The sequence below is a fragment of the Aquarana catesbeiana genome, linkage group LG05, assembly GCF_042186555.1.
Source record: "Aquarana catesbeiana isolate 2022-GZ linkage group LG05, ASM4218655v1, whole genome shotgun sequence".
NCBI lineage: Eukaryota > Metazoa > Chordata > Amphibia > Anura > Ranidae > Aquarana > Aquarana catesbeiana.
The window spans coordinates 574,802,801-574,820,836 of NC_133328.1; the positions used below are offsets into that span (position 1 = coordinate 574,802,801).

At 44.4% G+C, this 18,036-nt stretch overlaps 2 protein-coding genes across 4 annotated transcripts in view; one reads left to right on the forward strand and one right to left on the reverse strand.

Moving 5' to 3' along the window:
- The window catches only part of RIDA (reactive intermediate imine deaminase A), a 49,770-nt gene extending 37,495 nt beyond the window's left edge, over window positions 1–12,275 (reverse strand). The window contains exon 1 of one of the 2 annotated variants that reach the window (XM_073632022.1): window positions 12,114–12,275. In XM_073632022.1, the coding sequence (XP_073488123.1) occupies window positions 12,114–12,178 (65 nt within the window). In that variant the 5' untranslated portion in view covers window positions 12,179–12,275. Of the gene's footprint in view, window positions 1–2,586; window positions 2,772–12,113 lie in introns of those variants that run through there. The other variant, XM_073632024.1, reaches the window with a different exon arrangement.
- A 72-nt stretch (window positions 12,276–12,347) lies between these two features.
- Window positions 12,348–18,036, forward strand: part of POP1 (POP1 homolog, ribonuclease P/MRP subunit) — a 44,937-nt gene continuing 39,248 nt past the window's right edge. For both annotated transcript variants that reach the window (XM_073632020.1, XM_073632021.1), the window contains exons 1-4: window positions 12,348–12,453; window positions 13,972–14,108; window positions 14,202–14,318; window positions 16,645–16,820. In XM_073632020.1, coding sequence (XP_073488121.1) covers window positions 13,985–14,108; window positions 14,202–14,318; window positions 16,645–16,820 — 417 coding nt within the window. In that variant the 5' untranslated portion in view covers window positions 12,348–12,453; window positions 13,972–13,984. The remainder of the gene's footprint in view (window positions 12,454–13,971; window positions 14,109–14,201; window positions 14,319–16,644; window positions 16,821–18,036) is intronic.

Genomic DNA, 18,036 nt, shown 5'->3' on the forward strand with positions numbered 1-18,036 from the left:
TTATTTATTTTTTTAATAAATGACATTTAAATTTTTTTCATTTTTTTTTTATTGCATTTTAGTGTAAATATGAGATCTGAGGTCCTTTTGACCCCAGATCTCATATTTAAGAGGTCCTGTCATGCTTTTTTTCTATTACAAGGGATGTTTAAATTCCTTGTAATAGGGTTAAAAGTGACACAATGTTTTTTTTGTTGTTGTTTTTTTAAAGAACAGTGTAATAAAAAAATAAAGTTTAAATGCACCCCATCCCGCCGAGCTCGCGTGCAGAAGCAAACGCATACGTGAGCAGCGCCTGCATGTGAAAACGGTGTTCAAACCACACATGTGAGGTATCGCCGCAATCGGCAGAACAAGAGTGGTGCAGGGGGTGACATCCCCCTCCGACAAGATCTCTGGGAATACTGATTACTCCAGACATTGCGAGAAGACACCACAGCACAGTGCTGGGAATGAATAAATAAATTGATGTTGCCCAATCTCTCTACAGTATAAAGTGATGAACACATAAAATAATTACATGATGTTTGTAGAAGTGCCTCAAAAATGGTATAATTTAATTCATAGTGCGTGTTCAACAATGTGCAAAATATGCTGCAATAAAGCGCCAATAAGTTTAATAGAGCCGTGTATTAACAGTGTTAACAGTCCCACATCTCCTGTTGTAACGAAAGTGTTTAACAATTACTTCACACATTATAGTTACGCCCTAAAGAAGTCAGGTGGGCGTGACGTAACGCGTAGGGCATCTCGGAGGCAGTCGCGGACCAGAAGTGATGTATGAGGGCACTTTTCTAGATTCTCCTGATATAAACTTTGGCATTTTATAGTTTTCACAAATGTAAGCAAAATTTTAAACTTTAATAAAAGGCTATTTCTTACAATATTACACTATGGGAGGCTTTTTCTATATCTTTGTTTCCTGATACACCTGTAAGCATGCAAAATATTCAGAGCCTTAAAAGGGACCAGGCACCTCAATATGTTGGGAACATATATGAGGACATCTAAAGGATCCCAAGTGTTATAGAGACCTGAGTACCAACAGATCAATACATATTTGGCGTGTAGATTTCTATATGAAGGTGGGAGTTCTGTGAGCACTGAGGTGACACGTGTGAAGTAATCGTTAGGCACTTTTGTTACACCACGAGATATGGGACTGTGTGAAACTTAATGGTGCTTTAATGCAGCATATTTTGCACATTGTTGAACACGTACTATGTATTAATTATAGGATTTTGTTTATGAGGCACTTCTAATCGCATCATGTAATTATTTTATATTTCATCACTTTATACTGTATATGTTAATAGAGAGATTGAAGTTGCGCAATTTATTCATTTGTATACCGAGTGTGGGAACACATTTTAGATGTTTGCAGCAATCATTCACTTTTTTGTTTTGTTCTTTAGTTAAAAGGCCCCTTTCACACATGCGAACCATTTTTTTTTCATCCATCCGTTGATGGATAAAAAAAACAGACATCAATGCATCTCTATGGAAAACCCGATGTAAATGGATGATCATCCATTTACATCAGTCAACATCCGGTTTTTCAAACTGATCATAGCGCTATTTTCCTTCCGTTAAAAAAAAATGATCAGACGAGAAACAGATGTAAACTGACAAATGGTCTGTTTTTCCATCCGTTTTTGCATTGGTAGTGGATGTAAAAAAAAAAAAAAAAAAAAAAAACTAATGAGAAACGGAAGAGCAGCCGATGAAAATTTAATCTGTTTTTCCTTTGAAAAGACGTGACTGAACTGGTGAAATTAACAGTCCGCATGTGTGAAAGGGGCCTAACTATTTTTACACTGTATTAGCGCAGGAGTTTATACACCCCTTTATTACAGCGCTGGGAATGTCTCTGGGGCGAGATTTGGAGTATGTGACATTCCCTGGGACCCTGCAAGGTGAAGGACAACATCACCCCAGATCCCGCAGGATGATATTGTCCTCGTCTAGACGTCCTGCAAGGTGAAGGACATCACCCCAGATCCCGCAGGATGATATTGTCCTCATCTAGATGTCCTGCAAGGTGAAGGACATCACCCCAGATACCGCAGGATGATATTGTCCTCATCTAGATGTCCTGCAAGGTGAAGGACATCACCCCAGATACCGCAGGATGATATTGTCCTCATCTAGATGTCCTGCAAGGTGAAGGATGACATCACCCCAGATCCCACAGGATATTGTCTTCATCTAGATGTCCTGCAAGTTGAAGGACGACATCACCCCAGATCCCGCAGGATGAGAATGTCCTTGTTTAGATGTCACAGGAGGAAGCAGAGGAAAAGGCAAGCATATTATCCAACTCTTACATCACTAATGTGTCCTGTAGTGACATAGGGGGTCAGTAGGAGAAGCCACAGCATGCAACAAGGGGAACGCAGCCACCACATCACGAAGTGTCATATAGCAGCGACACCTGGAGCTCTTCAAGAGAGCAAAGATTTCACACATTGCCCACCGAGAATCGAATATTCAATTCTTTTACAGAGGGTTAGTGGATTCACTTTCTCCACTTGGTGACAAGGTTGGTTTAAAGACTACAGAAAAATACAGAATTCAAGTTCATACCTGAGTATCCCTTTGAAGTTGGGTGCATTCCGGGTACAGATAATGTGTCTTAGCGAGGATGACATGGCTGCTGCTGAAATCAGATTCTGCGTTTACAGACGGGGTAATCTTTGATCCTTATTGACATAAGGAGTCGCCTTTGCTGTGATGAAAGCTCACCTAACCAACCAATAAATATAACATCCCTCTCTGAACGCTGAGAGGTTAATTGTATGGGCGGAGATAATTCACTATTAACCATTTACAACCTTCACTATAAAACCATTACAGAATAAGCTCATTCACAGAAATGCTGACCCTTGAAATCTTACCTAAAGCAAGCCACAGATTCTACAATCTTCTTTCCATCCATTGCTCCATTAACAGTCACAGTCCAACACCCCCCCCGACCCCATGTAATGAAGATGAGAGAAGACCTAACATACTTCTTGTCCTAGGATGACAATCCCGCACCTTCATACAGTACAGTAAAAGAGCGCTAGGACAGGAAGTGTGTTACTGGCAGGATCACCAAGTGGAAATGAAGAGTAAAAAAATAAAGCGTGAAAAAAAAAAAGAAATTAATTTATTATTTTTAATGCCACCACCATATCTAAAGACTGGTACACTGCAATGAATAAGACCCCATTCACACTTGTGGGGGTTGCAGGTGATGAGATGTGGAAAGAAGGCCCAGCGAAAGCAACAGGAGGCTGAAGGCTCCTGTATTTCATCATTGCTGCTCAAATATAATCACTCAAGCAGCAGTTACTAGAGATGGGACAAAACATATTGGGCGAAAATGAGGTTATCAGCATTTTAACGATGAGAGAAAAAGGTCCCGATAATGGCGTGTGATTTTTCAGCGATTTTACTCTGCTTATGGTTTGTTTTTCATAGGTCATAGGACTCAAAAACCACATCAAAAACATAACAGGTGCAATATTGATGTGTTCTTGCTGCGTTTTCAATGCATTTGGGTTGCGTTTTTGGTGAGGCTTCTGTTAACTGACTAAACATGCAGCAAGCAGGATTTTTAAAGGGTAACTCCACCTTTGAGGGGGGAAAAAAATAGCAAATAAAAGAAAAAATATTATAGCATATACAATTGCGACACAAGTCATATTGTAACTGAATGTTATTAAAAATTACATTTCCTTTTCAATCTGCAGCTCTGTAATTTTCTGTAAAATGCAATGCAATATGGCTACCTGGAGGTGTTCTGTATACAGAATGTGTACAGAATGCCTCCCACAAACATTTCCTGCTTGTGTGATTGGCTCACCAAAGTCTACACAAAGGCTGCTTTAATACTGAGGCGGTTTTCAGGCATTTTAGCGCTAGAAATAGCCTCTAACCAACACCTGAAAACAGATTTCCCATTCATTTCAGTGTGACTTTTCACACTGGGAGCAGTGAGCTTGGGGGACATTCTGAAAAGTGCTGCAAGCAGCATCTTTGGGGCGGTTTGGGAGCGCTGTATACACCACTCTCAAAACACCCTGCCCATTGAAATGAATGGGCAGTGCTGCCAAAGTACCTTCAAATGTGAGATACCCAAATAGGAAATCATGTCTAAGGCCGGGTTCACACTGGTGCGACACAACAGCCTTCCTACTTTGGATCCGACTTTGCCCTGTGACTTGAAGCCGGCATGCGTCTGACTTTCAATGAACGGGGATCCGACATCACAGTCCCGAGGCATGATGGGACTGTGACGTCATAAGGGGCGGGGTCACCGGGTGACATCACCTGGTGACCAGGCCCCATCTCTATATAAATCGGTGCGGACCGCGCACACGGCATTACAGTGGGAGAGAGTGTCATGTCAACATCGGAAGAAGAGAAGAGGGAAGAAGACGGTGAGGAAGACCGGGCCAATGCTAGCAAAAGAGCAGAAGATACCGAGAGCAGCAGAAGAACCGGAGAGCATGGAGAAGAAGGAAGAAACCCCCGGAGCTGCCTAATAAATTAATTTTAAAAACTTGTCTAGTGTGTTTTTTTATTGACACTTTTTTCCTAGGTGAATGGGTAGGGGTACGATGTACCCCATACTCATTCACATAGGGTGAGGGGCCGGGATCTGGGGGCCCCCTTAATAAAGGGGGCTTCCAGATTCCACTAAGCCCCCTGCCCCGACAACCAATGGCCAGGGTTGTCGGGAAGAAGCCCTTATCCTCATCAACATGGGGACAAGGTACTTAGGGGTGGGGGGGCCGCAGGGCGCCCCCCTGCCCCAAAGGACCCACCCCCCCATGTTGCGGGCATGCGGCCTAGTACGGTTCAGGGGGGATGGGCGCTCGCTCGTCCCCACCCCCATTCCTGACCGGCCGGGCTGCGTGCTCGTATAAGGGTCTGGTATGGATTTGGGGGGACCCCCATGCCGTTTTTTCTGCGTAGGGGGTTCCCCTTAAAACCCATACCAGACCCAAGGGCCTGGTATTCTCTTGGAGGGGGAACCCATGCCGGTTTTTTATTTAAAATTTGACGCAGAGTTCCCCCTCAAGATCATCTGAGCACAAGTCGCATGCCAAAGTCGGTTCATGCGAGACGGCGATCCGACTTTAATGATAGTCTATGAGCTGAAGTAGGATCAAAGTCGGACCAAAGTAGTACAGGGAGCATTTTTAAAGTCGGACCGACTTGTGTCGGACCAGTTAGGACGGCTCCCATAGGGAAACATTGATTTTCACACGTCATGCGACATGAGCTCCCAATGTCGGAGCGTTTGTCACACTAGTGTGAACCCGGCCTAAAGGGATGCAGGCCCAGCAGCTTTCCTCATTATTGTCCTGCAGATGCACCCCTGATTGATAATTATGAAACCACTCCCATTAGATACACTTTCCTACATGGATACAGACAAACACACAGGGATTTCTTCATAATAACAAAAAGGTAGGAATCTGAAACAAAAAGTTTGTTAAAATCCTTGCAATGTACATTATAATATATATATTATATATATATATATATATATATATACACACATACACACACACACACACATACACATACACAGAGTATCTCACAAAAGTGGAGTACACCCCTCACTTTTTATAAATATTTTATTATATCCTTTCATGTGACAACACTGAAGAAATGACACTTTGCTACAATGTAAAGTAGTGAGTGTACAGCTTGTATAACAGTGTAAATTTGCTGTCCCCTCAAAATAACTCAACACACAGCCATTAATGTCTAAACCTCTGGCAACAAAAGTGAGTACACCCCTCAATGAAAATCTCCAAATTAAGCCCAATTAGCCCTTTCCCTCCTCGTTGTCATGTGACTCGTTAGTGTTACAAGGTCTCAGGTGTGAATAGGTAGCAGGTGTGTTAAATTTGGTGTTATCGCTCTCACTCTCTCATACTGGTCACTGGAAGTTCAACATGGCACCTCATGGCAAAGAACTCTCTAGGGATCTGAAAAAAAGAATTGTTGCTCTACATAAAGATGGCATAGGCTATAAGAAGGATTGCCAAGACCCTGAAACTGAGCTGCAGCACGGTGGCCAAGACCATACAGCGATTTAACAGGACAGGTTACACTCAGAACAGGCCTCGCCATGGTCCACCAAAGAAGTTGAGCGCATGTGCTCAGCGTCCTATCCAGAGGTTGTCTTTGGGAAACAGATGTATGAGCGCTGCCAGCATTGCTGCAGAGGTTGAAGAGGTGGGGGGGTCAGCCTGTCAGTGCTCAGACCATACGCCGCACACTGCATCAAATTGATCTGCATGGCTGTTGTCCCAGAAGCAAGGCTCTTCTAAAGATAATGCACAAGAAAGCCCGCAAACAGTTTGCTGAAGACAAACAGACTAAGGACATGGATTACTGGAACCATGTCCTGTGGTCTGATGAGACCAAGATAAACTTATTTGGTTCAGATGGTGTCAAGCGTGTGTGGCAGCAACCAGGTGAGGAGTACAAAGACAAGTGTGTCTTGCCTACAGTCAAGCATGGTGGTGGGAGTGTCATGGTCTGGGACTGCATGAGTGCTGTCGGCACTGGGGTGCTACCGTTCATTGAGGGAACCATGAATGCTGACATGTACTGTGACATACTGAAGCAGGATCCCCTCCCTTCGGAGACTGGGCCGCAGGGCAGTATTCCAACATGATAACGACCCCAAACACACCTCCAAGATGACCACTGCCTTGCTAAAGAAGCGGAGAGTAAAGGTGATGGACTGGCCAAGCATATCTCCAGACCTAAACCCTATTGAGCATCTGTGTGGAAATCTCAGACGGAATGTGGAGGAGCGCAAGGTCTCTAACATCCACCAGCTCAGTGATGTCGTCATGGAGGAGTGGAAGAGGACTCCAGTGGCAACCTGTGAAGCTCTGGTGAACTCCATGCCGAGGAGGGTTAAGGCAGTGCTGGAAAATAATGGTGGACACACAAAATATTGACACTTTGGGCCCAATTTGGACATTTTCACTTAGGGGTGTACTCACTTTTGTTGCCAGCAATTTAGACAGTAATGGCTGTGTGTTGCATTATTTTGAGGGGACAGCAAATTTACGCTGTTAAACAAGCTGTACACTCACTACTTTACAATGTAGCAAAGAGAGATATATATATATATATATATAACTGTCATTTGTAATTTTTGTTTTTTGGCCAAGTGCATCTTGCATTTTCGGTACCAACATTTTCGTTTGGTGCACCTCTAGCGGTTACCTGCAAATGACTACGTCCTTCATTCAGACTTGCACCTATTCATGTCAATTGGGATGCAGCGGCTGCACAGACACAGCCGCTGCTCCCAATCTGACATCCCTGGAGGTGCCTGGTCCCAAATGCACACTGGGGAGAATTCAGTAAAGCTGGAGCCCACTTTTATGGCTTTAATTGGTCTGGTTATTGTGTAACAGTTTTGGTTCTGACGGCGACCTGTGCGCCAAATTCAGGTAGTTCTACTTTGTTCCACTTCTATATTGTGACCCAACATCTGCGCCAAAATCAAAATAAAATACCAACAGTTCGTATCTTGCAAATGTGGAGCCAATTAAAGCGGAGTTCCACTCAAAAACTGAACTTCTGCTTTAAGTGAAGGTGACCCCCTGACATGCCACATGTCATTTTTGCGGGGGGAGCAGCGGATATTCTCTTTTTAGAGGCATCCAGCTCCCACTTCCTCCCGAGGCTCCGCGGCGCCAGAAGGAAGTTCTCCTCTCCCTCCATGCAATCTTCTGGGACACGTCACAGGTCCAAGAAGATTGCCCGGCCAATTGCAGCGCGGCTTGTGCATGAGCAGTTCGTGCCCAGCTGTGAACCCACAGTCAGAATGCCGGCACCACGGAGAGCAAGGGGAGAGGAGTGAGTCTTCGTTAGCCCACATCGCTGGACCACAGGACAGGTGAGTGTCTGATTATTAAAAGTCAGCAGCTACACTTTTTGTAGCTGCTGACTTTTATATGGGTGGAACGCCGCTTTAAGACCAGCTAGAGAGAAAGCGAGAGCGATTTTGTGAAAGTCTTTCACATGAATTCTAAACGTAGCGCAGCATGCACCAAATTCACATACAAGTTCTAGACAGGTACACGAATTTGGCACACGCTGCACCACTTTCAGTATGCATGCAAGACACTTTTGAAAAATCTGTCTGTGTCAGGATTAATGAATTCCAGGGCCTGTCTGCATTCCAAGCCATGCATCCACACAGCTGTCAGATTGGGAGTAGTGGTGGGGTTCCAACTCAGTGAATGGGACCGCCTGCATGGAACTCCTGTGGATCCCCACGCGGGCAAAGTCAGCCCTCCCAATGATGTACGATGTAGTATGCCTGTGTGAACAAGGCCTTAATTATGACCAGATTTCTGATCTGAGAACTGGGAGTAATGCTATAAGAATCTGCCACTGCTGTAGTGACAGGTTCTAAAAGGGCAACTCCAATTTTTGTATGAAAAAAAAGCAAATAAATAAAAAGCACACATACATATATCTTTTGTTTTTTTTTTTTTAATACAAAACTACCTTTCCGCTGTAATTTTCTGTAAAATGGAATGCAATACGGCAACCTGGAGGCGTTCTGTACACAGATGGTGTACAGGACGCCCCCCCCATAAATGTCATTTCCTAAATGTGTCAATCAAATGAAATTTTTTATATGTAATAAATGGCAAGCTCATGAATCAGTGTCCATAACCATGGATAGTGCTCAGCTCTTCACACTCAGCGAGCATATACTAAAGGAAAGCGTCTCTGTTGATTTCACTTTATGTAATTGATCCTACAAGCTGCACGAAGAAAAAAAAAACTCTGATAACTCCCACAAAGGTGACTGCAGTTGTGCTCTCACATTAATATGGGTGAAAAAGCACTGTCCCCAATCAGGGGTATGAATATAGAGCCTTCACAGATCCACCAGCCCACGTCGGTAAAAGGGGTCACTGTAAAGTAAGAATGCTTTCAAAAATATATATTTGAATTGTTTATTTTTATCAAATTACAAAAAGGAGAGAATAAAAATCTAAATAAAATCAATATTTGGTGTGGCCTCCCTTTAGCTTCAAACCTGCATCAGTTCAATTCTTCAAGCCATTTTGAAGAAGCACAAAGAGATGCAGTGGTCAGCGAAGTAAACTTAAAGCAGAACACTGGCCAACATTTTTTTTCCCATGTCCTTGTTGCTGATCTCCTACCTTCACCAACTTTGCCATCCATGTTCTTCTGAGCTCTGTGGTCCCTCTGTAATAGGCTGCTGAACTTGCTGAAAAAAAAATGTTATTGCCTGCTGGCATCCTGTTTGTAAGACCGCTGGCTGCTATCCCTCTCCTGAGCTCAGCCAGCGGTCTGACACACCCCCTTGTAGTCCTCTGAAAACGAGCAGGAAGGAAAGAGATGTAGTGGGCGGAGGGGTCTCACAGCCCATGGAGGAGGGGTCCTCCTTCTCCTCTCCCCTCCTCCCTGCCCCCCCTGCCATCTCAGTGCAGAGCGGGGATCATCATCAGTAATCAGGGTGGCACAGTGGTGTAGTGGGTAGCACTTTCGCCTAGCAGTAAGAAGGGTCGCTGGTTCGAATCCCAACCACGACACTACCTGCCTGGAGTTTGCATGTTCTCCCTGTGCCTGCGTGGGTTTCCTCCGGGTACTCCGGTTTCCTCCCACACTCCAAAAGACATGCTGATGGGGACAATTTAGATAGAATCCAATTAACCTAGTATGTATGAATAAGAGTTAGGGACCTTAGATTGTAAGCTCCTTGAGGGTAGGGACTGATGTGAATGTACAATGTATATGTAAAGCCCTGCGTAAATTGACGGCGCTATACAAGTAACTGAAATAAATAAAATAAAAATAAAAAATTACTTGTATGACACAGCGAGGATGCCCCGCTGTGTCAGGTATTGTATATGAAAACATCGATCACTGATCTCCCGCCCCTGGTATTATAGGAACAGTGAGCTGTCAATCATAATAACGGTGGGGGGGGGGAAGATCAGCGATCGGTGTTCTCATATACAATACCTGACACAGTGGGACGCCATGTCATACAAGTGATTACTGATAATCCCGGTTTTACACTGGTGGTCCCCAATGGAAATGTAGGCTGATTACAATGAGATAGAGAAGGGGATATGATGCAATCCCTGCTCTAAGAGATCCTCCTTGCCAGAATACAGGCTGCATTTTTTGAATCACAAAACTGACTTCCTGAAAATTCATTCAGTCATATCTCATATAAATTTCACAAATGTAACTGTTTAGTGTTTTGTGTGGGGGTGTTCTAATGGGGGATTTTTTGAAAATCCTGGAGTTCTGCTTTAAAGAAAAAAAAAAAAAAAAAAAATTCCCCTTTAAGACAGGCAGCACAGTGGTGTGTAGTAGTTAGCACTCTCACCTAGCAGCAATAGGGTCGCTGGTTCAAATCTTGACCACGACACCATCTGCCTGGAGTTTGCATGTTCTCCCTGTGCCTATGTGGGTTTCCTCTGGGTACTCCGGTTTCCTCCCACACTCCAAAGACATGCCGGTAGGTTAATCAGATCCTGTCTATAAATTGGCCCTAGTATATGTGTATGTGTTTGTAAGCGCGTCGGGACCCTTCGGGGTAAAGGACTCTCTATAAATTGACCCTAGTATGTGTTTGTAAGTGCATCGGGGCAAAGGACCGAGCTATATCAAGATGCAACTCAACTCAAGACAATTGCATAATGTGCTAGTATGCATCGCATATGAAATACTTACCTTAAAATCAGGGTGGATAAAAATCAATGATAAAAAAAAAAAAAAAAAAGGGTCATCTGCCTTCGCGTGTGGGAGCCCTTGGTTCCAGCATTGTGCTCTGGAGGTCCAGCAGGGTACGCCTGACTTTTGGAGTGCATGCACCGGTGATGTCACCGGCTGCACCCAGGGTGAATATCTGGGTAAGATATTACATTTTACCTTCAAGTAAGCCTTATTATAGGCTTACCTGTAGGTAAAAAAAAAAAAATCACAAAGCGTAATTCTCTACCGCTTTAAAGTGGCTATAAACCTAGTTACACCACTTGTACCCAATAGGTAAGCCTATAATAAGGCTTACCTATTAGGTACTGGAAATATATCCCCTAAACCTGCACGACTTAGGAGTTATTTACCATATACGCTTGTGCCAACGTCATCGTCACATGCGCACTGAAGAAAGGGTTTGAGCATGCCCTTTCTAAAGGGCCTGTGCCATGACCAGCAGCTCCCATGTGCATGCGTGGGAGTGATCTAATCGCAGCTCCGGCCAATCACAACGCCAGAGCCTGCAAACCTGGAAATAAATCCGGGAGACATGTTGCCAGTCATAGGGGTGTATGGGGACAGCTTTGATCTAAGGTATTTCATAATTAGCTAGTATGAGATGCAGGCAACAGTGAAGTATGGTGGAGGTTCCTTGCAAGTTTGGGGCTGCATTACTGCAAATGGAGTTGGAGATTTGGTCAGGATCAATGGTGTCCTCAATGCTGAGAAATACAGATACTTATCCTTCATGTCATACCATCAGGGAGGAGTGTGATCGGCCCCAAATTTATTCTGCAGCAGGATAAGGACCCCAAACATACAGCCAATGTCATAAGGAACTATCTTTAGTGTAAAGAAGAACAAGGAGTCCTGGGAGCCCTGATCTCAACATTATAGAGTCTGTCTGGGATTCCATGAAGACACAGAAGGATGTGAGGCAGCCTACATCCACAGAGGATCTGTGCTTAGTTCTCCAATATGTTTGGAACAACCTACCTGCTGAGTTCCTTCAAAGACTGTGTGTGAGTGTACCTAGAAGAGCCGGGCAAAGGTTGGTCACACCAAATACTGATTGGATTTATATTTCTCTTCTGTTCATTTACTCTCCATTTTGTTAATTAATAACAATAAACTAATAACACTTCTATTTCTGAAAGCATTCCCAATTTACAGCATTTTTTCACACCTGCCTAAAACGTTTGTATGTGTATCTACACACATATACAATGCAGTGAAGACACACATAATGCAGCACTGAAAAGGATGATAGTGGAAGGTATCAGGCACTGCTCTCCTTCTATATAATATACAGTCATGTTGCATTCTCCTACCTGTACGGTCCTATAGCGGATGGAGCCCTGGCGCTGCAGATAATCTTCCTGACGATAGAAGCCATGACTGACAACCCAGCAAACTTTCACCTGCTCCCTCCCTCTGTACACAGCTGCCAGCAGCACATGGGTTCTGCGCGTGCGCGGTATACAACTCTACTGTACGGGGAAACGTTCATATGTTGTCACGAGACCTCATCATCCACCAATCAGCTTCCTCACAGCAGCTCTAGAGAGAGGCGTGGAACGCATGTTGGCTCTCCCACGTGTGAGGTGTATAGTGAGGTCCGGGCTGTTCCGGGTGAGGAGAGACAGGAGAGGAGTAACGGCGCTAGGCCTGGTATGGACGTTTCCTATACAAACATTACTACACACCGGGCCATCACTGTGTACTAATGTCTGCAGTTATGGGTCCTAGGATAGCCATACACACTACAGTCTGATAGTACAATCTCATTTACATCTATCAACACTTTAATACGAGGAGAAAACAATGCAATCTAATCGGTTTCTATCCAGTCACACACAGGCCTTTACAATAGCTGGCCATACACCATACAATCTACTTTACTTCAACTATGCAATGCAGCAGTCTGATTTGATAGGAAATGAATGGAATGTTTAGGCTTGTACTCCAAATTGTATAGGCAACAGTAGATCTAAATAAGATTGTATTGTGTATAGGTGGTCTAAAGGAGATTGTACAATCATATTGTATGGCTCTGGTGATAAACTCTCTTGAAATGGGAGGGCCTCAAGTGTGACCCTTGACATCACTTTACTGACAGCACATAAATGTCGGAGACTGCAGACACACAAGAGGTGGTGGGAGGCTGTGACAGGGACAGGGAAGCGACGGGCAGGAGGCTGCAGCTGTGACGGGTGAGGGCGGGAGGCTGCAGCTGTGACGGGTGAGGGCGGGAGGCTGCAGCTGTGACGGGTGAGGGCGGGAGGCTGCGGCCATGGCAGGGGGGAGGCAAAGGTGGGAGGTTGCAGCCATGACAGCCGCAAGGACTGGAGGCCGTGGCAGGGGCAGGAGGCTGCGGCCGTGATGGGTGGGAGGCTGCGGCCATGGCAGGGGGTGAGGGCGGGAGGCTGTGGCGGGGGGGAGGCTGCGGCCATGACAGCTGCAAGGACTGAAGGCCGTGACAGCGGCAGGAGGCTGTGGCCATGACAGGGGGAGGCAGGGGCGGGAGGCTGCGGCCATGACAGCCGTGAGGACTGGAGGCTGTGACAGCGGCGGGAGGCTGAGGCCGTGACGGGCGAGGGCGGGAGGCTTCAGACATGACACCGGAGACCGCAGAGATGATACGAGAGTTGTTGGAGACTGGGGACATGCTTTGGGAGAGGTCATAGGCTGGAGATGTATTACAAGAGACTGCTAGAAATTGCTGCTATAATGGCTATAGGGAAACGCAGATTAGGGGAGATTTAATAAGACTGGAGAGTATAAAATCTGATGCAGCTCTGCATAGAAACCAATCGGCTTCCATTTTTAATTGAATAATTAAGATGGATATATTCATATTCTTCCAAGAGAGTGACGTTTTGCTTTAATGTATACTCCATATTAGAATCTGGCAGGTGGAAACTGGTTTATATTGGGACTCACTGTTCTTGGCTGGTAGAACAACTTTGATTTTTATCTTTGTACTTGCTCATGACATGGTGTAGAAGTATCTGTAATCATCCCTTTCAGTACCCTAATGTGGGTTTTCGAAACCTGAATGAGAGACCAAGGGGGAGAGTCTGTGTGTACCATGGGAATGTTTGGATACATACATATTAATGTGTTCATTATTAGGATTTCACAGGCTGTATGCACCACTCCAGCCTCTGATGATTTGTTCCCTTTCAGTATTTCATCCACAATGTCTAATGCAAAAGAAAAAAAATATGCCAGACGGATGAGAAATCAGCCCTCCAACGTGAGCTTCGATCAGGGTGATAGGACACCCCAGGGTTATGGACGGGGATATTTTCCACAACAAAGAGGTAAAACGGAACTGCATATGTGAGGATGTCATCTACTATTAGATCACCAAACAGCCTTGTCAACTTGTGTCACATGTCATGCATTTTCCTTAGGGGGCACCTCTGGGCAGCAGCAGAGAGGTCCACACCACTCCCAGGGACCCCACACTGGAGGAGGCCGAGGAAGAGGGGACTTCAATGAAGGACCTCAGATCCCTAAATATATTACAGGTAAATGTTTACTGTAAAGAGAGATTTACTGACTACAGAATTAGAAATAAAGCCTGGTACTTATCGTGTGTACCACAAGGAGGTCCTGTACTAATGATGTGGTGTTAGTACAGTAATCTCCTCTCTGAGCTATTGTGTTCTGATATAGGGACCCCCCACCTGCTGTCACACTCCTGAACTCCACTCCAGGGGAGAGTGGGAGAGGCGGCAGGAGCTGGAATGTGTTGCATGTTCCAAAAAGTGAACCTAGCCTTTAAAAGCTAAAAAGATGATCTGCAAAACTGTTGATTGATACTCTCCTGTCCTGCAAAGCAAGCAATTAATACTTGCCTGTCCCGTTAACACTTGCGTAAAGGATAAGTTCACCTTTCATAACATGTTACATGTTAGGCTGCTTTCATACTGAAAGCGCTGGCCATTAACAGTAAAGCGCCGCTTTTTGGCCGATAGCGGGGTGCTTTTAAGGCAAAAAAGGGTTTAAAAACTCCTGTGTTGTGGTGCTTCAGAAGCACTGCCCATTCATTGCAGTGGGCAGGGGCATTTTGGGAGCGCTGTATACAGTACTCCCAAAGATGCTGCTTGCAGGACTTTTCCGAACGCACCGCCGGGTGTGAAAGCACCCATTGTAATGAATTGGAGGCAGTTTTCGGGAGCTTTACAGGCGCTATTTGTAGCGCTAAAATGCCTGAAAACTGCCTCAGTGTGTAAGGGGTCTAAGACCCATATTTAGGATGTAACCTGTTACAAACGGCCCCACAACCCCCCCCCCCCCCCCACACACACACACACCCCTGCTGTGACAGGATATTCTCCCCACCCGGTCGCATCGCTTATTCACAGTTCTTTGTAAATGGAAAACGACAAGGTCTGGCAGCCTTAGTGGCTGTCTGCTTGTAGTTTTTTAATGAACTACCATAGTGCTGTGAGCGCCGTGGTAGTTTATTGAACCTTCCTGTCAGAATGTATTGGTACACTGACAGATTTGCAGGAGGCCTGCATGGCATCAGCGATCCCAAAACAAAAAATAATGCCCATTCTTTTGCCTGTAAAAAAAAATGTGCATCCTATTTTTTTTTTTTTTGTCAAAAGGTGAACTTATCCTTTAAAGACCTTGAGCATCCAGCACACTTCCAGGAATGTTGGATGCCAGTGTTACCCGATGTGCACTGTAGTTTCTTCCACTGTCCTCTAACTGAATACTTTGCCCTGTAATGATATAGTGGCTGATGGCCTTGACTTCCATTTGGGAAGCAACACCCGACACACTCAGAAGTATTCTGGATTGTGAAAATCTTTAAGACACTTTCTTTCTCCATCGCAGCAGTTTTAAGTGGTGAGGGTAGCAGGACAGGTGAGTATTTATAGCTTGTGTTGCAGGCTTTTTAGGTTATAAATCCCAGTTGAGTTGCTTTAAAGGCTCAGTCCGTTTTTTCAAACATATTTCATGTTACAACCATATCTAGGGTATAAGTAGAAACATAATAGCGTTCCCCAACACCCACCTCCTCCCCGTTTACCTCATTCATAGGTGCTTCTCTCTGGAGCATCCTGTTGATTTTTGAATTTAGTGCAGCTGTACGTGTCTGTCTTTAGTCACATCATACATTTACAGGGATCTGTTAATGGACAGACTACAAGTCCCATCTTCCACCATGGCAGAGGGGTGCTCAGATCTCAATGGAGCATAAGTGTGGGGACATCACTGCACTCGTAGTCCATCTATTACTTCCTCCTATAAGAAGGTCTGTACCTCTGTATGGACCTGGAGCTGGGATATAAACCATACAGAAGCTCCAATGCACTTATCATGATTGCAATGCTCTGCAGGTTACAATGCAAAATGTAATAAATGCTGCTTTTTCTTTTTTTCTTCTTTTTTTTTTTTTTTTTTTTTTTTTTTTTTATGTGGGGGCATTTATTACATTTTTCCAAAAGGTGAACTTTGCATTTTCAAAGCTTTTAAACTGGAGTTGCAGCTTTCCCTTCTCGCTTCTATGCTGTAATTCAGTTCTGTGGCTTTGATTTCTACACTGAACACCCATTTACAGAAATTGACTCTATTGGTTTTATTGAACTCGGAACTTCTATAGCCAAGCTGCATTCACCCTGCACTATATGGAACACACACTGGCAACTGATGGCAGCACAGGAGTGCCATTTTAACAGTAAGCTTCCATGTGTTTGTAATGGTTGCTGTTAGGTCAGACAAAGCTGATAATCAGCTATGTGATATTGTAAATAACCTGTATACAGATGGACAAACCTGTATTGGCTGTAACGAAAGTGTGTGTGTATTTAATTTTATTCCTTTGCTTTTGTATTCTAGCATCAATGTTTGCTCAGGCCAGAGCAGCAGAAATAAATGCCATGGTGAAGGCTGTGTCTCAGAAATCTTCCAACTCTTTGGTGTTTCAGTCTTTGCCCCGGCACATGCGGCGACGTGCCATGGGGCATGACATTAAGCGGTTACCCAGAAGGCTGCGGGAGATTGCTAAGAGAGAGGTAGGCTCTTCTGTTCAGTGGCACTTGTTCTGCCTTCTTTAAAAGAGCAGTATGGGATTTTTTTTTTTTTTTTTTGGAATCATACTTGCCTAGCTGGATGCAGCATCGTTCTGGCTCTAAGACTGAGATCCGAGCGATCAAACACCGCTGATCGCTCGGTTCTCGCAGCTCCGTGAGCAGAGAGCTGGTACCTGTCAGCCACTGGCTCACTGGAGCACTGGGCTGTGGAGGGGGCAGGGGTGGCTGGCTCAGGCTCTCAGTGGGCTCTGCTGAGAGGCTAAGCCGGGTGCTAGTCCAGGGTTCTGGGCAGATCCCGACCATATGGTCTTGATCCTTCCCGAACCTTCCTGGGTGTGTGACATGAGCGACAGAACTAGTATCCCAATTGGAAGATTTCCCCTCTATTATTTTTCCAGGAACAACCCAAAAGTTGTGATTTTATTTCACTTTTAATAATAATGGCAGATATGACAAAGAGGGTGAATCTCCTCATCAGGGGCAGCAATAGCATTAAAACCTACCTGTATTCCTTATCCATCTCCACTCTGTGTAAAACTTAAAAAAAAAAAAAATAATAATAATAATAAAATAAAGTATTTGCCTTCACTTCTACTAGCTTAACTCCACTTTTGTAGAGAAAAAAACATTCCCCTCTGGGTGATCTATGTACATTACAAGGATTTTAACAAACTTTGTTGCAGATTCCTACCTTTTGTTCTGAAGACATCCCTGTGTCTCTGTCCATGTGGGAAAGTGAGTCTAATGGGCGTGGTTTCCTAATTATCAATCAGCATTTCACCTGCAGGGCACTAATGAGGAAAGCTGCTGGGCCTGCATCCCTTTTTAGACGTGATTTCCTATTGGAAGTATCTCACCAAAAATGACATTTTTGTTGCAAGGGATGCCTGAGATCTGATTTGTATCTTAGTGCAGACTTCTGGGAAAATTGAGCCAATCACACAAGCAGGAAATTATGTTTCTGCTGGGCGTTTTGTACACCTTCTGTGTACAGAACACTTCCAGGTAGCCATATTGCATTTTCATAAAATGACAGAGCTGCAGATTGAATAGGAAAGGTAGTTTCTAATAACATTCAAATACAATATGACTTGTGTTGCAATTGTATACGCTATATTATTTTTTCTTTATTTGCTATTTTTTTATCCCCATGAAAGTGGCATTACACTTTAGGCTTTGGCAAAACCTAGAAGCTGAT